Below are 16,040 nucleotides of genomic sequence, written 5' to 3' on the forward strand. Positions count from 1 at the left end.
CCCTAAACCCCTCTCTCTCTTTTTATGCCCCCTTCAGCCAGCCTCTACTTCTCTACTCCCCTTCTGCCATTCTCTGCCTTTACTACCCCCATAACTCCCTTCCCCATGCCCTAAATAATCTCTATTCTATACTATACTGTTGTGTGTCTGGTCCCTCAGGGGGAAGGGATGTCTTGGCATGGGTCCACTGAGGCAGCCCCTTCCCCCACATGCCCATAGAACGTATTCACGCCTCTTTCTCTTTTTATGATCACAACATTGGTGCCTTGGGTACCAAAGGTGCTCTACATTTGTAGGAGGTGGGTTTCCTGCAGGGGGCGGAGCCAAACATGCTTCCCAGGTGAACTGGTTGAACTAGTCTGCAGCAGGCTGCAAATGAGGGGTTGGGAAAGAGTAAGTCTAACGCTCAGAGCCACAGTGCTTCTGAGCAAGAAAGCAGTGATCTCGGCCCAGCCTGGAATTCTCAGCCTCAAGAAAGAAACTTTATCTAGGGAGAGGGAAATTTTATCCAATGGAAAAAGTCCTAAAACGAGGGTCAGTGAAAAACTGAATATCTCCCATCCTCAAGGACGACACAGGGGTAGCTCCGAGTTTAGTGGCTAAGTTGGTGCCCAGCATGTTCAAAGTCCTAGGTCTGCTCTCTGGCACCAAAAGAATAAAAATAAAAACAATATGCCAGGTGGTGGTACTATACAGGCTTCAGTTCCAGCATTCAGGGGGCAAAGGTAAGTAGGCAGATCTCTGAGTTTGAGGCCAGCCTGGTCTATGGAGTTAGTTCCAGGACAACCAGAGCTACAAAGAGAAAACCTGTCTTGATAAACAAAACAAACAAACAAAAACCCCAAATAATAATTAAAAAATGAAAACAATATAAAAATCTTTGGAGGAAGGAAGGAACCTGGCCTTGCCCTGACTTTAAGCCCAGTTATTGTGTAAGCCTCATAATTCACCTGGTGGATTCACAGAGTAGTTCAGGAATAATTCCAAGGCTTGTGGGTGCTAAAATGTGTATGGCTTTCCCTAGTGGCTTCCAACTTTGCCTCCAAATCACTGGCAGAGAAGTTTTGCTGCAACTGCACAAAGGGCTGTAGAGAGTCCTCCCCGAAGCTGTGGAGCAGAGCCACGTTCCAAGTCTGGCTGTTCCAGGCCTGAGTACACCAGGACTGGGTGGTCCAGGCATGGCTGCTCTGAGTTGTATTGGTCCAAGTGTGGCTGCCCCACATTGGAAGACTTCCAGATGCATTCACCGAGACAGCCCTGGGGATAGTTGCAATGGATGCTGGGATACTCCACCGGTGCTGAGCCCTGAGTCAGAATGTTGCTTGTCTTCAACCATTGGTTTTTCTGCCACCACTGGCACTTCATTCTTTGGTTTTGGAACCAGGTCTTAACTTGCTCAAAGCCAAGGTTCAGAATGGAAGAGAGTTCTTGCATCTGCTGGCAACTGAGGTCCCGCTCTGAAACCTGTCCTTGAGGGCTTGCTCACAGCTGGGCTTGAGAGAACACAGTCCGAGTCTTCTGCTTCTTGTGGAGGACCTTGGTCTCTTCCTTCTCCTCAGTGCTCTCGTCAGCCTCGGGACTAGACAGCTTTAGTTTGGGATTAGACGAAGAATCCGAAGCCAGCCCCAGTTAAATGCCTTCCTTTCTAAGACTTGCTGTGGTCATGATGGATCTTCACGACCATGGAAACCCTAAGACAACTTAAGAGTATGCTTGCTCCTAAATTCTTGCTCTAAGTTCAATGATCCAGAACTGATTGAGAGAGCATACTCTGTGTCAGTGCACAATGGTAGGAACCACGGATGTGCCTTCTGAGGGTGATCATGTGGCTCAGGAGCAGAACCCTGCTGTTGCATTTCCAAATCATCTGGCCTGATTCAGAAGAGGTGGGTGGAAAGAAGAGAGATTGGGGTGAGAGTGGGGCACACACTAGAGTTGACCAGAAGACAGGATTTATTCCACGAATATGTTATGAGATATGGAAGCAAAATTATCTATTGATGTGGGAAAATAGGATAATTCTCTCTCTCTCTCTCTCTCTCTCTCTCTCTCTCTCCAGTCTCTTGAACCAGTCTGGCTAGAACTCTCTGGTTGAAGATGACTTCCAATTTCTAATCCTCCTGTCTCTGCCTCCCAAATGCTGAGATAATAGGCCTGTGCCACATCCAGTTTTATACAGAGCTGGGGATCAAAACCAAGGCTTTGTGTACGCTAGGTTAGCCCTTCACCAACTGAACTACATTCACAATCACATCTTCATATTCATGTGTAGTTTTTATTTTGAGAAACAATCTTGTTATATAGCCCTGGTTGGCCTGCTACTAGCTATGTAGCCCAGGCTGGTCTTGAACTCAAGGAGATCCTCCTGCCCCAGCTTCTCAAGTGAAGAGATTATGAACATGCACCATGTTGCCAGTTTTTAGTTGTAATTTTTGAATAGTACTTCTACTACCAGCCTATATAAATCTGTCTATATAGAATGATTTAGCAGGGCAAGCCTTTAATCTCAGTGTTCAGGAGGTGGAGGCATGGAGATCTCTGTGAGTTGGGCAAGCCTGGTAAAGCTAATGAGTTTCAGGCCAGCAAAGACCCTGATTTAAAAATGTCTAATTTTTAAAGTACTTTACAGTGGGCATTTGAAAAGAGGGAGGCAGAGATGTGAATTTTCCTCCAAGTGATGTGCTCGCTAGAACCTGCTCAAGTAAGCATAAACAAAGAACATTTTCCACCTGGAGAGGCGTTGGGACTGTGGGTGAGAGTCAAGGACATAATCTGAGAGTGGGCTCAGCCACCTGTTAATGCCATTATGATTCTGTAATGACTACCTGACAGAACTGTACTGGTCTGGATTTACAAGGCACAGGAGAACTCTAGTTGTATGTCAAACAAAACAGCGGAAAAACTGGTCGCTTTCTGTCATGCCTTAGACCTTGCACCCTGCTCCAGCTCTAATGAATTCTCACAGTGTCAGATTAGAAGCATTATTCTCGGTAATGCCAGTAAGTAAACTGTCTGTTTCCCGACTCGCGCCTGGAAATTCTGGATTCACTCACCTCAATTATAGCTGTTATTTTTAGAATACCCCACAGGGAAGCGGGGAGTTCTGCTGCACTATGTCCAAGCACTGGACATTGAGGGCTCTCATCTAGAATGAAACATACTCTGTCATGGCTGTGGCAGTTGGAGCTTGCTCCTGTTCCAGCCACACTAGGAGACTCAGGAGGACTCTACTTCTCTCCTTTAAGCAGGTAGGATGGCTGCAAGTCTGAGACAGAATCGATGTCTTATCGGATATGTCCAACACCAAGGCCTTATTCACTTTAGGAACTATGAATCTGCTCCAGCACTAAGTTATAATTTGCACTAAACACCATGAGGAATTTTTTTGTGTTATTTTGTTTTTGTTTTTGTTTTTGTTTTTTTAACAGAGCTGAGGACCGAACCCAGGGCCTTGCGCTTGCTAGGCAAGCGCTCTACCACTGAGCTAAATCCCCAACCCCTTGTTTTTGTTTTTATATTGGTTGTTGTCTTAGTCAGGGTTTCTATTCCTGCACAAACATCATGACCAAGAAGCAACTTGGGGAGGAAAGGGTTTATTGAGTTTACACTTCCATGCTGCTATTCATTATTAAAGGAAGTCAGGACCGGAACTCAAGCAGGTCAGGAAGCAGGAGCTGATGCAGAAGCCATGGAGGGAAGTTTCTTACTGGCTTGCTTCCCCTGGCTTGCTCAGCCTGCTCTCTTATAGAACCCAAGAACACCAGCCCAAAGGTGGTACCAGCCACAAGGGGCCCTCACCACTTGATCACTAATTGAGAAAATGCCCCACAGCTGGATCTCATGGAGGCACTTCCCCAACTGAATCTCCTTTTTGTGATAACTCCAGCCTGAGTCAAGTTGACACACAAAACCAGCCAGTACAGTTGTGAATTCCTGAAGCATGAACTTTGTATGACAATGTCATACTATAATGCGGAAGACTGGACAGGCTTGAATGGGGTCACAGCTTAGTCTAAGCACTCTTAAGAATTCTTGGAAGAATTACAGCCAGAGTGAGTCTAGGCCTTCCCTCCTATGACATAGTTTCGCTGGGCGGTGGTGGTGCACGCCTGTAATTCCAGCACTCTGGGAGGCAGAGGCAGGCAGATTTCTGAGTTCGAGGCCAGCCTGGTCTACAGAGTGAGTTCTAGGACAGCCAGGGCAACACAGAGAAACCCTGTCTCGATAAATCCAAATCCAAAAAAAAAAGACATAGTTTCATCTTAATTAAAAAAAAAGACTTATTTATTATTATATGTAAGCACACTGTAGCTGTCTTCAGACACACCAGAAGGACATCAGATCTCATTACGGATGGTTGTGAGCCACCCTGTGGTTGCTGGGATTTGAACTCAGGACCTTCAGAAGAGCAGTCAGTGCTCTTAACTGGTGAGCCATCTGTCCAGCCCTCATCTTAATTTTTTTTTGATAAGAATTTCACTGGTCAATTAACTGGGGAAATAAAGAATTTTAGAGTTATCCGTTTTTATTACCTTTGTATTCAAGTGCTTTGTGGGTGGGTGGGGTCACAAGTGGGACATGGGCTCAGCTCTTAGAGATCATGGAGTCATAGTGAAGAATAATGAATGATACCCACTGAAGCAAATCCTCAAGAGGACTCAGAAGGACAATGCCACAAAGACAATTGCTAGCCAAGTGTCTAACATCTAATAATGTCATCATGGCAAAGCATCTGGCCCAGTGACTTTGCGGTCTCCAGGGTAAATCTGTAAGACAGAAGTGATGAATATTGTTTTCCATTTTCTACCTATATAATCTTTTTCACGTCCTTCCTTTTCTTTTTTCTTCTGTAAGACTTTTCTTTAGCCACTTATCACCTCCTAATAGCTGTAAATTCACACATACACACACACACACACACTTCATTTCCCATTACCTACAAATCAAAGCTAAATTCCTAATCTTTTTTTCTTTTAATTGCATTCATTGTATACTGATTTTATTCCCACACCATAAGTGTTTGTTTCTTCAGTTTCCGGGATTGTAGCTGTCCAGCAGCCATGGATGAACTGGGTTTACCTGAATGGGGGCCTGGAAATGACAAAGAAATGGGGTGGGGGTGGGGGGGGGTGGAGGCTTGGAGGGTGGCAAGAGAAGAATGAAGCCAAGACAAAGTTTTGATCAAGGCTTCAAATTTACCATTCAGCACTGCGTTTATATAGGGAAAGCCCACAGACCCATCCTTTGTTTCAGCTGGATTAAGGCAGTCTAGTCTTCTAAATTCCTGTGGGGAATGATTTTTTTTCTTCTGTGCAACTTCTTCTCCTGGCTAAGGAACAGTTTGTTCCACCTTAGCAAGGAGCATCTCAGTGTGGCTAGGGAACCCAGTCTTTTCTGATGCTGTGGTAAAGCACTGTGGCCAAGGCAATTTACTGGAGAAAGGGTTTACTTTGGGCTTCCAGTTGGATAAGAGGTCATTATCATCACAAAGAAGAAGTGTGGTGGAAGTTGGGCGTGGTAGCAGGAGTGGCTTCAAGCTCTCATCCTGGAGAAGGAAACAGAGTTAACTAGAAATGGCTTGTTCTCTTTAAACACTGTCTTCTAAGCTCCTACTCAGATGATCTGCTAAGCTCCACTTACAGGATTCAACTGCAGTTCTGTTTCACAGTCCCAAAGTCTCCTACATTCCTCTAAAACCCAAGGCGATCAGGTTCTTTAAAGTAATAACCCACTTCCTGGTACCAAGTCTGTATTGGTTACTTTCCCAAGGCTGTGATAAAACACAGTGATCAAGGACACTTATTGAAGAAAGACTTTCTTTTGGGCTTCCAGTTCCAGAGACCGTAATGGTGCGAGTGGCAGATGGCAGACAAGTGACCGGAGCTGGACGTTGAGAACTGAGGGCTCCCAACGCCAGAACCAGGAAGCTGAAAAAGAACACTCAGAATGCTGTGAGATTTCTAAACCTCGAAGCCTGACCCAAGTGACTTACTCCAGCAATGCCAAACTTTCTAAGCTTCTCCGAACATCCAGTAACTGGAGACCAAGCATTCAAACGCATGGTCTGTAAACATAACTTTTATTCTCCTGTTGTAATTGCTGTCTCTGAGGTTTACTGCCTCTGTCTGCCAACCTAAGTCTAGTCCTGGGAACTTCTAGCCTCCATACAATCTTACCTAGGCCTAGAACGTTTTCAGCCTTTGAGACTTGCTGCTGAATAAGTTCACCCTTTCTAGTTCTTTCTGAGCCCTGGCTGGCTGGTTCAAGTCAGATGTTCTGTCTCAAAACTACTCTCCCAGCTGACTGATTCAATCTGGCTCTTCTCTTGGCCTCTGAATTGCTCTGCTTGGCCTCAAAATAACTCTAGAAATCTTTCCTAATCCTCTGGCTCCTTCTCATTCCCTTTACCTGTGTCTAGCTTGTTCTCTCTTCAGTCTGTCTCTATAAAACTCACCCGGTAAAACTGCCTCCTTCTCTCTGCTCTGCTCTCCCTCCCAACTCTACTTACTGATCTCCATGAACTCTACTCTGTTCCTGTACTGCACTCTCTTCTGCCTGTTCTGTCTGTCTATCCCATAAGTTGCTTCCCTTTCCTCTCCGTTCTTGTGAAACTTGGGCATATCCTATTCTGTCAGACCTTTCTCTGATCCATCACCTTGTCTGCCACTCATTTAGACTTCCAAGCATGGCTACTTCCTTCACCAAACTAATTTTATCTTCATTGTTTGGGATCAAAGGTGAGTACTAAGGGTGTGTCTGTATTCCAGCCAGAGGGATTAAAGGTTTGTACTAAGGGCTGAGCCACACCACAACTAGAAAGAGGTTCAAATATCCTGTTACAGTGGTTTATGAGGGGACATCTCACCCAAACCATTGAGTCTCTGAGCCATTGTAGCCGTGAGCTCTGTAAGTTGGACAGTGGACCATAGGTGTTTTTGTTTACCTGGGTTTGTTCAATGTAAGTATCTTTAAAGCCGTTCCTGGGGTGTGCCGGGCTCCTTTGCTTTCCTTGTCACACTGTCCCTGTTTTAATTTATTCCCTCTACTTGAACCAAGACTAAAGCCCTCCTCAGACACTTGCCTTTTAACACTTGAGGCCTGTTTCCAAGCTGTTATAAGAGAATGCAACTTTTCTTTCCTTTGCCGTCACATCAGTTTTGCCAACGGATCTCAGAGACCTGACAGCTTTCCCCAGTCCTTATGCTGCACAGATATAGACTCTGCAGTTTTGTGCATAGCTCTGGTGTGTGATTCAATAAATTACTTGCCATTCTTCCAATACCTTACTGTTTGTTTCTCTTCAGCAAATGTTCATCCAACCCAAGCCTACTGACCTCCCACAGTATGTCAAACACTGTGCTGGATGTCGTGCATATAAAACGAATAAAGCACTATTTTGTATTCATCCATTCTGCTTCAGTAAATCTGGGGCAAAAGCAGTATTTTTTGTCTAGGAGTTCAGCTAGTAGTGTAGAAAACAAAGATACTTTTGTAAACATGCATTTCATGGCACGGTGTTAAGTGTCACATATGGAGAAACAGAACTTTATCAGGGGAGGGGGGAGGGAGTCTCTTTTTCTCATAGTCTTTATTTCATTTCCACTTGTCTTTGTTTATAAGTAGAAGTTTGCCAAAGGCCAGTGTAAAGGACGGGGAAAGCAGGGTATCTAAGGCACGGGGATTGGTTTCAAAGAGTCTCTGAAAAGTATTAGGAAGGTCCTGGAGTCTTCAAGCAGGCGGATGGGATTTGGCCTCTGAAAGAATGTATTCTGCTTGCACAGTGTGAACTAATTTCTAAGTCTCAACTGATTTTTAAGTCCAGCATACTCACTTGTACTCTACTGCCCACTTGTGAGAATGACATTGGGCCAAGAAAGTGACTTTTTACTCCCAAGTCTGTCCTTAAAATGCCTAGCCTCTTCATCTAGGGTTGGGTATAAATACACACAGCTTTTGTCTGTCTAAACCTTAATTTTTCCATTTTGGCACCTTTTCTGTAAACGCACTGTTCAGGATTTGGCTTTTGCTTTCCCAGTGCTTGAATCCCGAGATTACACTTTGCCGGGAGCCAAGCCCACCTAAGAAACCGCGGAAGCAGGAAATTTGTCCCTCGTTGCGCGCTGTCCTGACGTAGCGTGCGCAAGCGCAGTTACTGATTCGGCGGCGTGTTCTTCTAGTCTTAAGTTCCTGGTTCCCCGACGCCGGCTTTTCGCGGTCTACTTGTCCCAGCGGCGGGCTCTGGACTGTCGTTCTCTGTCCTTCAGCCCCGTGCCACTGCTTGGGCGCGCCCGCCGCCTCACTCAACAAACTCATGGCGGAGCGCGGGGAACTCGATCTGACGGGCGCCAAACAGAACACCGGCGTGTGGCTGGTCAAGGTGAGACGCGAGCCCCGCGGGGCGCTTCCGAAAGTTCTGGTCCGTCTTTCCCGGGCCACCGCTGTCCTGAGAAGCGGGTTGCTGTTGCGTTTGTTTGCTGGTTGGAGAACTTACTTTAGGGGACACAGGGCGTCTTTCAGAACGTCTCAGTTTCATCCGCCCACCATGGAGCTCTCTTTACCGCCAAGACCTGTCCTTCCTGGGGTACTGACCTGAGTGAGCAGTAAATTTTACTTCAGGCAGAAGTCCTTGCGGTTTTCTTTTTGGTTATGTTAACTTTAGTCACGAGAATGTGTGTAAATTAGTTAAATAGATATTCCGTACAGTTTTTTCGACTACAGAGTGGGACTGGTCCCTGTGTACTTTTTGTTGTTGTTTTGTTTTGAAACAGAATCTTCTCTATATAGCTTTGGCTGGCTTGGAACTCACCATGTAGACTTCTGTCGCTTTATACTGCTAAAGTGTTGCCTGGGTTGGTAATCCTGTTGGAGCTCTCGAAAGACCTGGAAGTTCTGAATTCAAAGAGTTGTTGATTTAGTGTTTTTAAAGAGCAAGTTTAGGTTTCATGAAAGTAACCATAAGTAAATGTTTTACATGGTCATATGACAGGCCTTGTTTGCTCCAGTGGTCACCATCTATTTGAGTTACTTTTTTATATGGGGTCGGAGGACCATCACTTTGTGGGGAATCTCATTTTAAAAAGCCATATTTAAATGGGATCATGAACGTTTCAAAGATAAATGGTTTATCTTTGAAATGAATGTTTTAGGTACACGGCTGAGTTCTCATCAAGATAAAGTGTTTCTTCCTGTCCTTTTCTCTGAAACAGCTCTCATCATTTCCAGCACAGCAGACTATGTTAGGTTCTTCAAACTACTTAACAGTTTCTAGTGATCCTTTGTACCTGTATCCAGTGTTGATTGCCTCCTCCTCCAAGTCACTTTCTTTGCACTTTGATAACTCTTTGGCACATATTACTTATATTCCCAATATGTGACGAATATAAGAAGTTGAAAAGGCTGTATGTCAGAGAGACACAAACTAAAGTGGGTGGGAGTTAGTCTTGTCAATTTCATCAGCCCTGAAGCACACCTCTGGGCGTGTTTGTGGTGCTGTTTCTTCAGGTCGTGAGGACTATGAGCTAGTTAGGGGATTAGTTACTCATTTGATAGGTTTTTAATATGGCTTCTCTGGTGGGTCGGGGTCTAGTTGGAGGTAGAGCCTGACAGTAAGTTCTTAGGGCTGCCTTGGCCCTATCTGTATCTCCTCTGTATCATGGCCATTGTGGTGTGAGCTGCAATGCTTTTCCCACCATGACGGATAGAAACTGAGATACCCAGTGCAAAAATCTTAAATTGTTTCTGTCAGAGATTTGGTCACAGTGACTAAGTCTGATTAATACAGATAATACATACAGCAAAGGGTTGTAAAAGTAACAGGAGAAATGAAAACCTATTCTCTTCCTTTCCTTCCCCTTCCCCTTCCCCTTCCCCTTCCCCTTCCCCTTTCCCTTTCCCTTCCCCTTCCCCTTCCCCCTCCCCTTCCCCTTTCCTTTCCCTTTCCCATTCTCTTTCCCTTTCCCTTCCTTTCCCTTTCCCTTTCCCTTTCCCTTTCCCTTTCCTCCCCTTCCCCTTCCCCTTTCCTCCCCCTCCCCTTCCCCTTCCCCTTCCCCTTCCCCTTCCCCTTCCCCTTCCCTCCCCTCCCCTCCCTCCCCTCCCCTTCTCTTCTCTCCCCTTCTCTTCATCTCCCTCTCCCTCTCTTCCTTTTAGTTCAGGCTGGCCTAGAACTCTCTGTGTAGCCTAGGCTGGCCGTAAACTCATGGTAATCTTCCCACCTCAGTGTGCATTAGAACACCTGTGCTTGTGTATTTGTTAGATAAATACACAAATAGATATCTTAGGTAAAGCAGAGCTACCATCCCAAATAGATCCTACTGTGGTGGTGCACACCTTTAATCTGAGTACTTGAGAGGTTAGCCTGGTCTACATTATGAGTCAGGGGAATGTAGTAAGACCCAGAAGCCAGAAGAGGGCATTGGATCCCCTGGCACTACAGTTATAGCTGGTTATGAGCTGCCATGTGGGTGATGGGAATTGAACCCAGGTCCTCTGGAAGAACAACCAGTGCTTTTAATCCTGAACCATCTTTCTAGCTCCTATCACACTTAAATAGAAAAACCATTAAAAAGTCCATATGGTATTTTGAGAGACAGTGTCCACAATCTCACCTACCTGTGTTTCTGAGTAGTATCACTAGCCCTAGATTCAGTTTTCATATCTGTAGAGGAGGGAGAGTACTTTTGAGTTTGAAGAGTTGATTGAGGGGATAAATATGCAGAAAGCCTACAAGGAGTCTTGACAGAATTGTCTCCTCAACCTTCCTCTTTTCCAGCCTCAGGCATATCATCTGGCACACTTTGGTAGTTCAGGAAGTTAATATGATGAACATACAATCAGTCTGTTTTACTCCTTTTTTTTAAACCTTAACTGTAATCAAGGTACTGCCCCCCCCATAATCTTGCTAGATGTCCTTGTTTCCCCTTTGCAGCCTGACACCTGTGATTGCTTACTCCATAACACATGCTTCCTGTTCTATTACAGGTTCTTCTTTGCTTCTCATAGCAGGATAGCTGAAAGCTAGATGCTGATTTCAAGGTGTAAACGTCTTCTGTGAAGAACAGAGGCAAATTATTTATTAGATAATGAATATATTTTTCCTTCTTAGAATTTAACCCCCCTAGTTACTTCTGTATCTGGTTTTAGACACAGTTGGTGTCCCCCCCACACCCCACACCCCGAGACAGGGTTTCTCTTTGTAGTCCTGGCTGTCCTGGAACTCATTCTGTAGACCAGACTGACCTCAAACTCAGAAATCCACCTGCCTCAGCCTCCCAAGTGCTGGGATTAAAGGCGTGCAGCCACCACTGCTGGGCGGACAGTATTTTTATGGTTAAGAACAAAGTCCCTTGAGGTGGCTTGGCCTTGAATCCTGCTCTGTCATTTACTAATTGTATAATCGTGGGAAGGTATATGATCCCTGGGTACATCATCTGTGAAATGTTTTCCTTTATTTTAGGTTCCTAAATATTTGTCCCAGCAATGGGCAAAAGCCCCTGGAAGAGGTGAAGTTGGGAAACTAAGGATTGCCAAGTAAGTTATTTATATATGTATATAAATATACTTTATATATAGTATATATGTATAGCACATAAACAATAAAGTTTTTAAAACTGTTTTTAAAATGTTTATAATGGCTTTTGAAAGTGATTATATTCTTAGAGAATTTGCTTAGAAGGTGAGAGTTTCTGGGCATGTTAAAGCAGGTTATGGGATATTTATCTATTCTGTGAGGAGACAGGCTTGTGCATGTGTGATAAGTAGTGTGACTATAAAGCTAAATTTGTTGGTGAAGCTTCCTGGTCATGAAGGAGCAGAAGATATGGTCTCCCCATCCCTCCACCTGTTCGTGGTGTGCAGAGCTGTGCTTGGGTTAGGCATACCTAGAAAGGACTTTGAAGGAAGGACTTTGCCACTGTCACTGTTCCTGGTTAAAGGGCTATGGAAGAACATAGGGAGTGTCTAGTGCACCTGAGACTGTGTTCCATTCTTTCCATACAGCCATATTTGTTGCCCGGCCCTCTTCTATAAGGGAAATTGAACCCAGATTCTCCATGATAGAAAACATACTATCATTGGCTTCATCTTTATCTCTTATCCATTCACTTCATTTGTTTGTTTAGTTTTTTTCAAGTCAAGGTTTTTTGTGTAGCGCTATATGTCCTGGCACTTGCTCTGTATGTAGGGTGACCCTGAACTCAGAGATCTGTGTGCCTCTGCCTCCTGAGTGCTGGGATTAAAGGTGTGCGCCACCATACCTGTCTTCATCCAGTCATTTAAAAAAGATTATTTTAAACATATGAGGTTTTTGCCAGTATGTATTATCTATGCAGTAAGTGTCTGCCTGGTACTTGAAGAGACCAGAAGAAGGCATCTGATCCCTTGGAACTGGAATTATAGACAGTTGATAGCCACTGTGAGGCTGCTGGAAATTGAACCCAGGTCGTTTGGAAAAGCAGCTAGTACTCTTGGCTGTTAAAGCCCCTTGTCTAACTACTTTTAATCCAACTCCACTGAGATTCTCATGCCTGAAATAGCTATCATCTGTTACTAATGTCCCCACCTTTATCAGTTAGCTTTTGTTTCATAACAAAACTTTAAAAATTTTAGTCATTTAGAACAAAAAATATTTGATCACAGTTTTCTTGATGATCCCCCCCATCCCCCCCCCCCCCCCCCCACACACACACACACACACAGGGCTGACCTGGCCTTCCTGACTGGCCTGGCTTTGTTAAACATTGAGTGGCTTAGTGCATATTCTTTCATATGGTGGTGAGAGTTCACAGTGGCAAAAGAAAAGAGGGCCTACAAGTACAAGAGGTTTGCAAGTCTCAGCTTATGTCTGTTCACTAAAGTAGTCTTGGCCAAAACCAAATTCAAGGCTTGGCAGCAGATTTCAACACCATTTTTTTTTTTCTGTAAAAAATTTTATTCCACATCTATATAGCAGCTGTTTTGATAGGCCCTCGTCAGACTTGACATGGCCATAAAACTGGTACCCACCATCCCATCAGGACAACACTCTGCTGCCATCTTCCTTCATTGTCTCCTTTGTGTCTTTTGTTGGCTCCCCACATGGGAACATCTCAGCATCGTGGTTAAGTGATCCCTCCTCTCAGGCATCAGTTCTTCTCTCTTTTCAATTATTTTTTAAAGTGGCCTCATCTCTTTTCCTGGTTTTAACTGCCAAATGCTCAAATGTAGCCCTCCCCCAAAACTCTAAGTTGGTAACTCTGGCCATCTCTTCCATAGTCCCACTCAAGTGACTCTCAGGCTTCTGTCTGAGAATTCTGTAGATACTCTTTTTTTCCCCCCTAAATTCTTTGTTGTAAATGCATTGGTGGTGGGTGCATGCCTTTAATGCCAGCACTTGGGAAGCAGAGGCAGGCAGATTACTGAGTTCAAGGCCAGCCTGGTCTACGGAGTTGAGTTCCAGGATAGCCAAGGCTACACAGAGAAATCCTGTCTGGAAAAAAAAAATCACTGACAGTATTTCTCTGTCCCTGACTAGCTTCCAAATGAATGAAACAGAGACGTTTGTTTGTTTGTTTGGTTGGTTGGTTGGTTTGTTTTTCTCGGCACAGTTACTAGATTTTTTAAATCAAACTTTACTGCATAATTGCTGGGTTGTCATTGGTCTATTTTAATCTTCTAAATTAATCTGGCTACCTCCTAGCCCAAATCCCCAAGATACTTTCATTTTAGTATTGATCTGGCTCTCTAGGCTGTAGGTGTGTTTCCCCCATGATGTCTCTAGGACCCCTTCCTCCTGGATAATCCCCCTGACCCTCCCCCAGCCCTCCCCCCCCCCCCCCCCCCCCCCCCCGTGGAAATTCTGCCCAGCCATTGGCTGATCAGCTTTTATTGGCAACTCAGAGCAATGTTTACACAAACTTGAAACAGGAAATAGTTGGAATAAGCATTCCAGTGCCATGTCCAGAGTGCACACTCTGGGGCAGAGAAGCCAGCATGTGAATGCTGCAAGGATAGTCATTCCACAGTGCACGAAGACATTATGCCTGCACTTTGTCTTACTTGAAGTTCTGTCTTGAAGTTCTTTGTTTCTTGTGTGTGATTGTGCATTTATACACTGAACCCCATGCCATCTGGTGTGACTTCACTAGCCTGGACAGCTATTTGTAGTTGTTGGCTTCGGGACTTACCTTTAAGCCTTAGCTTCCTTGTTTGTGAAGTATGAATGTTAGTATTAATGGTTCTCCAATCCATAGGACAGTGTGGTAAGACAATAGAAACGTAGGGCTTGTTAAATGGCTTTGTAAACTCAAAAGATTACATTCCTGTAAACATGTACAAAGACCATGCCTTTTGGAGGAATGTATGATCTCTCTTAGTGTGACAGACTGAGACATACAGGAACTAGGTTCTGGGGAGTCATGCAAACCCCAAATACTGCATTGATCACTGAAATGAGATGTTCAAGTAGAGATGGTTACACTTCCGTTCTTCATTGGTATAATGCTGGTGCTTACTGATAAAGCCAGGGTTAACTGATTATGGTCAGAGGGAATGTCAATCAGGACAACTCAGGGATCTCAGCAAGACTGAGGCTGAGACAACTTTATTTCAAGCAATCAGACTTTTTATACACTTATCAAAACAAAATATAATGGTGGTTGCCAGGATACAATCACGGTTGCAAGCTACATGGGACATACAAGATTAATGTCTAAGACTAATTTTTCAGCCAAGCCTCTTTATCAGTAGTTCGACCCTTTGGGGTTTGAATGACCCTTTCACAGGGATCCCCTAAACCATCAGAAACAGATTTTTTTTTCATTATAGTTCATAATAGTAGCAAAATTACATTTATGAAGTAGCAATGAAGATCATTTTATGGTCATTATAACATGAGGAACTGTATTTTAAAGGGTTATTGGCATTAGGAGAGTTGAGAACTGTTCTATATGCTTCACTGATTGCACTGATACACATAGGTGGCCTGAAGGCTTCACACCCGAGGCAATGCCTTGCTTTCTCAGGAACTGAAAGGCACCTAGTGCCCCAGCAGCCATGGACTCTAACTTGAAAAACCTGTGATGCATGACTCTCAAGGCAGTTAGACCAGGTCAACTCTATGATTCCCTGCACGTTGGTAGGACATTTCAAGCTACCCATTCCCTATATTTTAAAGCAGATGGCTTACATAATTGCATCTACTCTTCATAGGTTAGCCGTACCTACAGGCTTGCTTGGACTAGTCCCAGTTGATAACTTTCTCTGGGTACTTATTGAAGTGTCCAGTTTCATGCCCCTGAGTATCCTAGTTTGTTTGTTTTGTGTATATGAGTGCACTGTAGCTGTACTCATGGTTGTGAGCCATCATGTGGTTGCTGGGAATTTGAATTCAGGACCTCTGCTCTGGTCGGCCCTGATCCTTCAGCTTAAAGATTTATTTATTGTTATATCTAAGTACACTGTAGCTGTCTTCAGACAGCACCAGAAGAGGGCTTCAGATCTCATTATGGATGGTTGTGAGTCACCATGTGGTTGCTGGGATTTGAACTTAGAACCTTCAGAAGAATAGTCAGTGCTTTTAACCACTGAGCCATCTCTCCATATCCTAGTTTTGATAATAAACTGTGGTTATCTAAGTGTTATTTGCAGCATCTGTCTGTGTGTGTGTGTGTGTGTGTGTGTGTGTGTGTGTGAGAGAGAGAGAGAGAGAGAGAGAGAGAGAGAGAGAGAGAGAGAGAGATGTGTTACCAGGCTAAGTTTTTACAAGTTTTGGCCTTTGTACACACAAAGTCCCATAGAAATACTGTGTATATGTGTTTTCTTACATAAGTAATAAATTCCCTTTTGTTGTATTTTTAAAAAATCACCTTAATACAAAATATTCACACTCTTTGGAGGTGGTGACAGTTTGGTGTGGAAGCGTCTAGATTGCATCCTGATTATTTTGGATGTGTAACATATGGATGCAATTTTGAAGCATCTTTGTTTATTCCACTGAATTCTCAGACTGCTTAGGCTTGGTGTTGCTAATTTCAGAACGTAGCACGAAACTCTGATTGTGTTGTCAT

At 44.1% G+C, this 16,040-nt stretch overlaps 1 protein-coding gene and 1 pseudogene across 1 annotated transcript in view; one reads left to right on the forward strand and one right to left on the reverse strand.

Moving 5' to 3' along the window:
• Positions 1 to 939: 939 nt before the first annotated feature.
• LOC127690676 (homeobox protein NANOG-like) lies at positions 940 to 1,626 on the reverse strand (annotated as a pseudogene).
• A 6,513-nt stretch (positions 1,627 to 8,139) lies between these two features.
• Gtf2f2 (general transcription factor IIF subunit 2) overlaps positions 8,140 to 16,040 on the forward strand; it is a 117,274-nt gene continuing 109,373 nt past the window's right edge. Inside the window, exons 1-2 of the mRNA XM_052190921.1 lie at positions 8,140 to 8,377; positions 11,453 to 11,526. Of these exons, the coding sequence (XP_052046881.1) occupies positions 8,312 to 8,377; positions 11,453 to 11,526 (140 nt within the window). The 5' untranslated portion in view covers positions 8,140 to 8,311. The remainder of the gene's footprint in view (positions 8,378 to 11,452; positions 11,527 to 16,040) is intronic.

Source organism: Apodemus sylvaticus, chromosome 8, assembly GCF_947179515.1.
Source record: "Apodemus sylvaticus chromosome 8, mApoSyl1.1, whole genome shotgun sequence".
Classification (NCBI taxonomy): Eukaryota; Metazoa; Chordata; class Mammalia; order Rodentia; family Muridae; genus Apodemus; species Apodemus sylvaticus.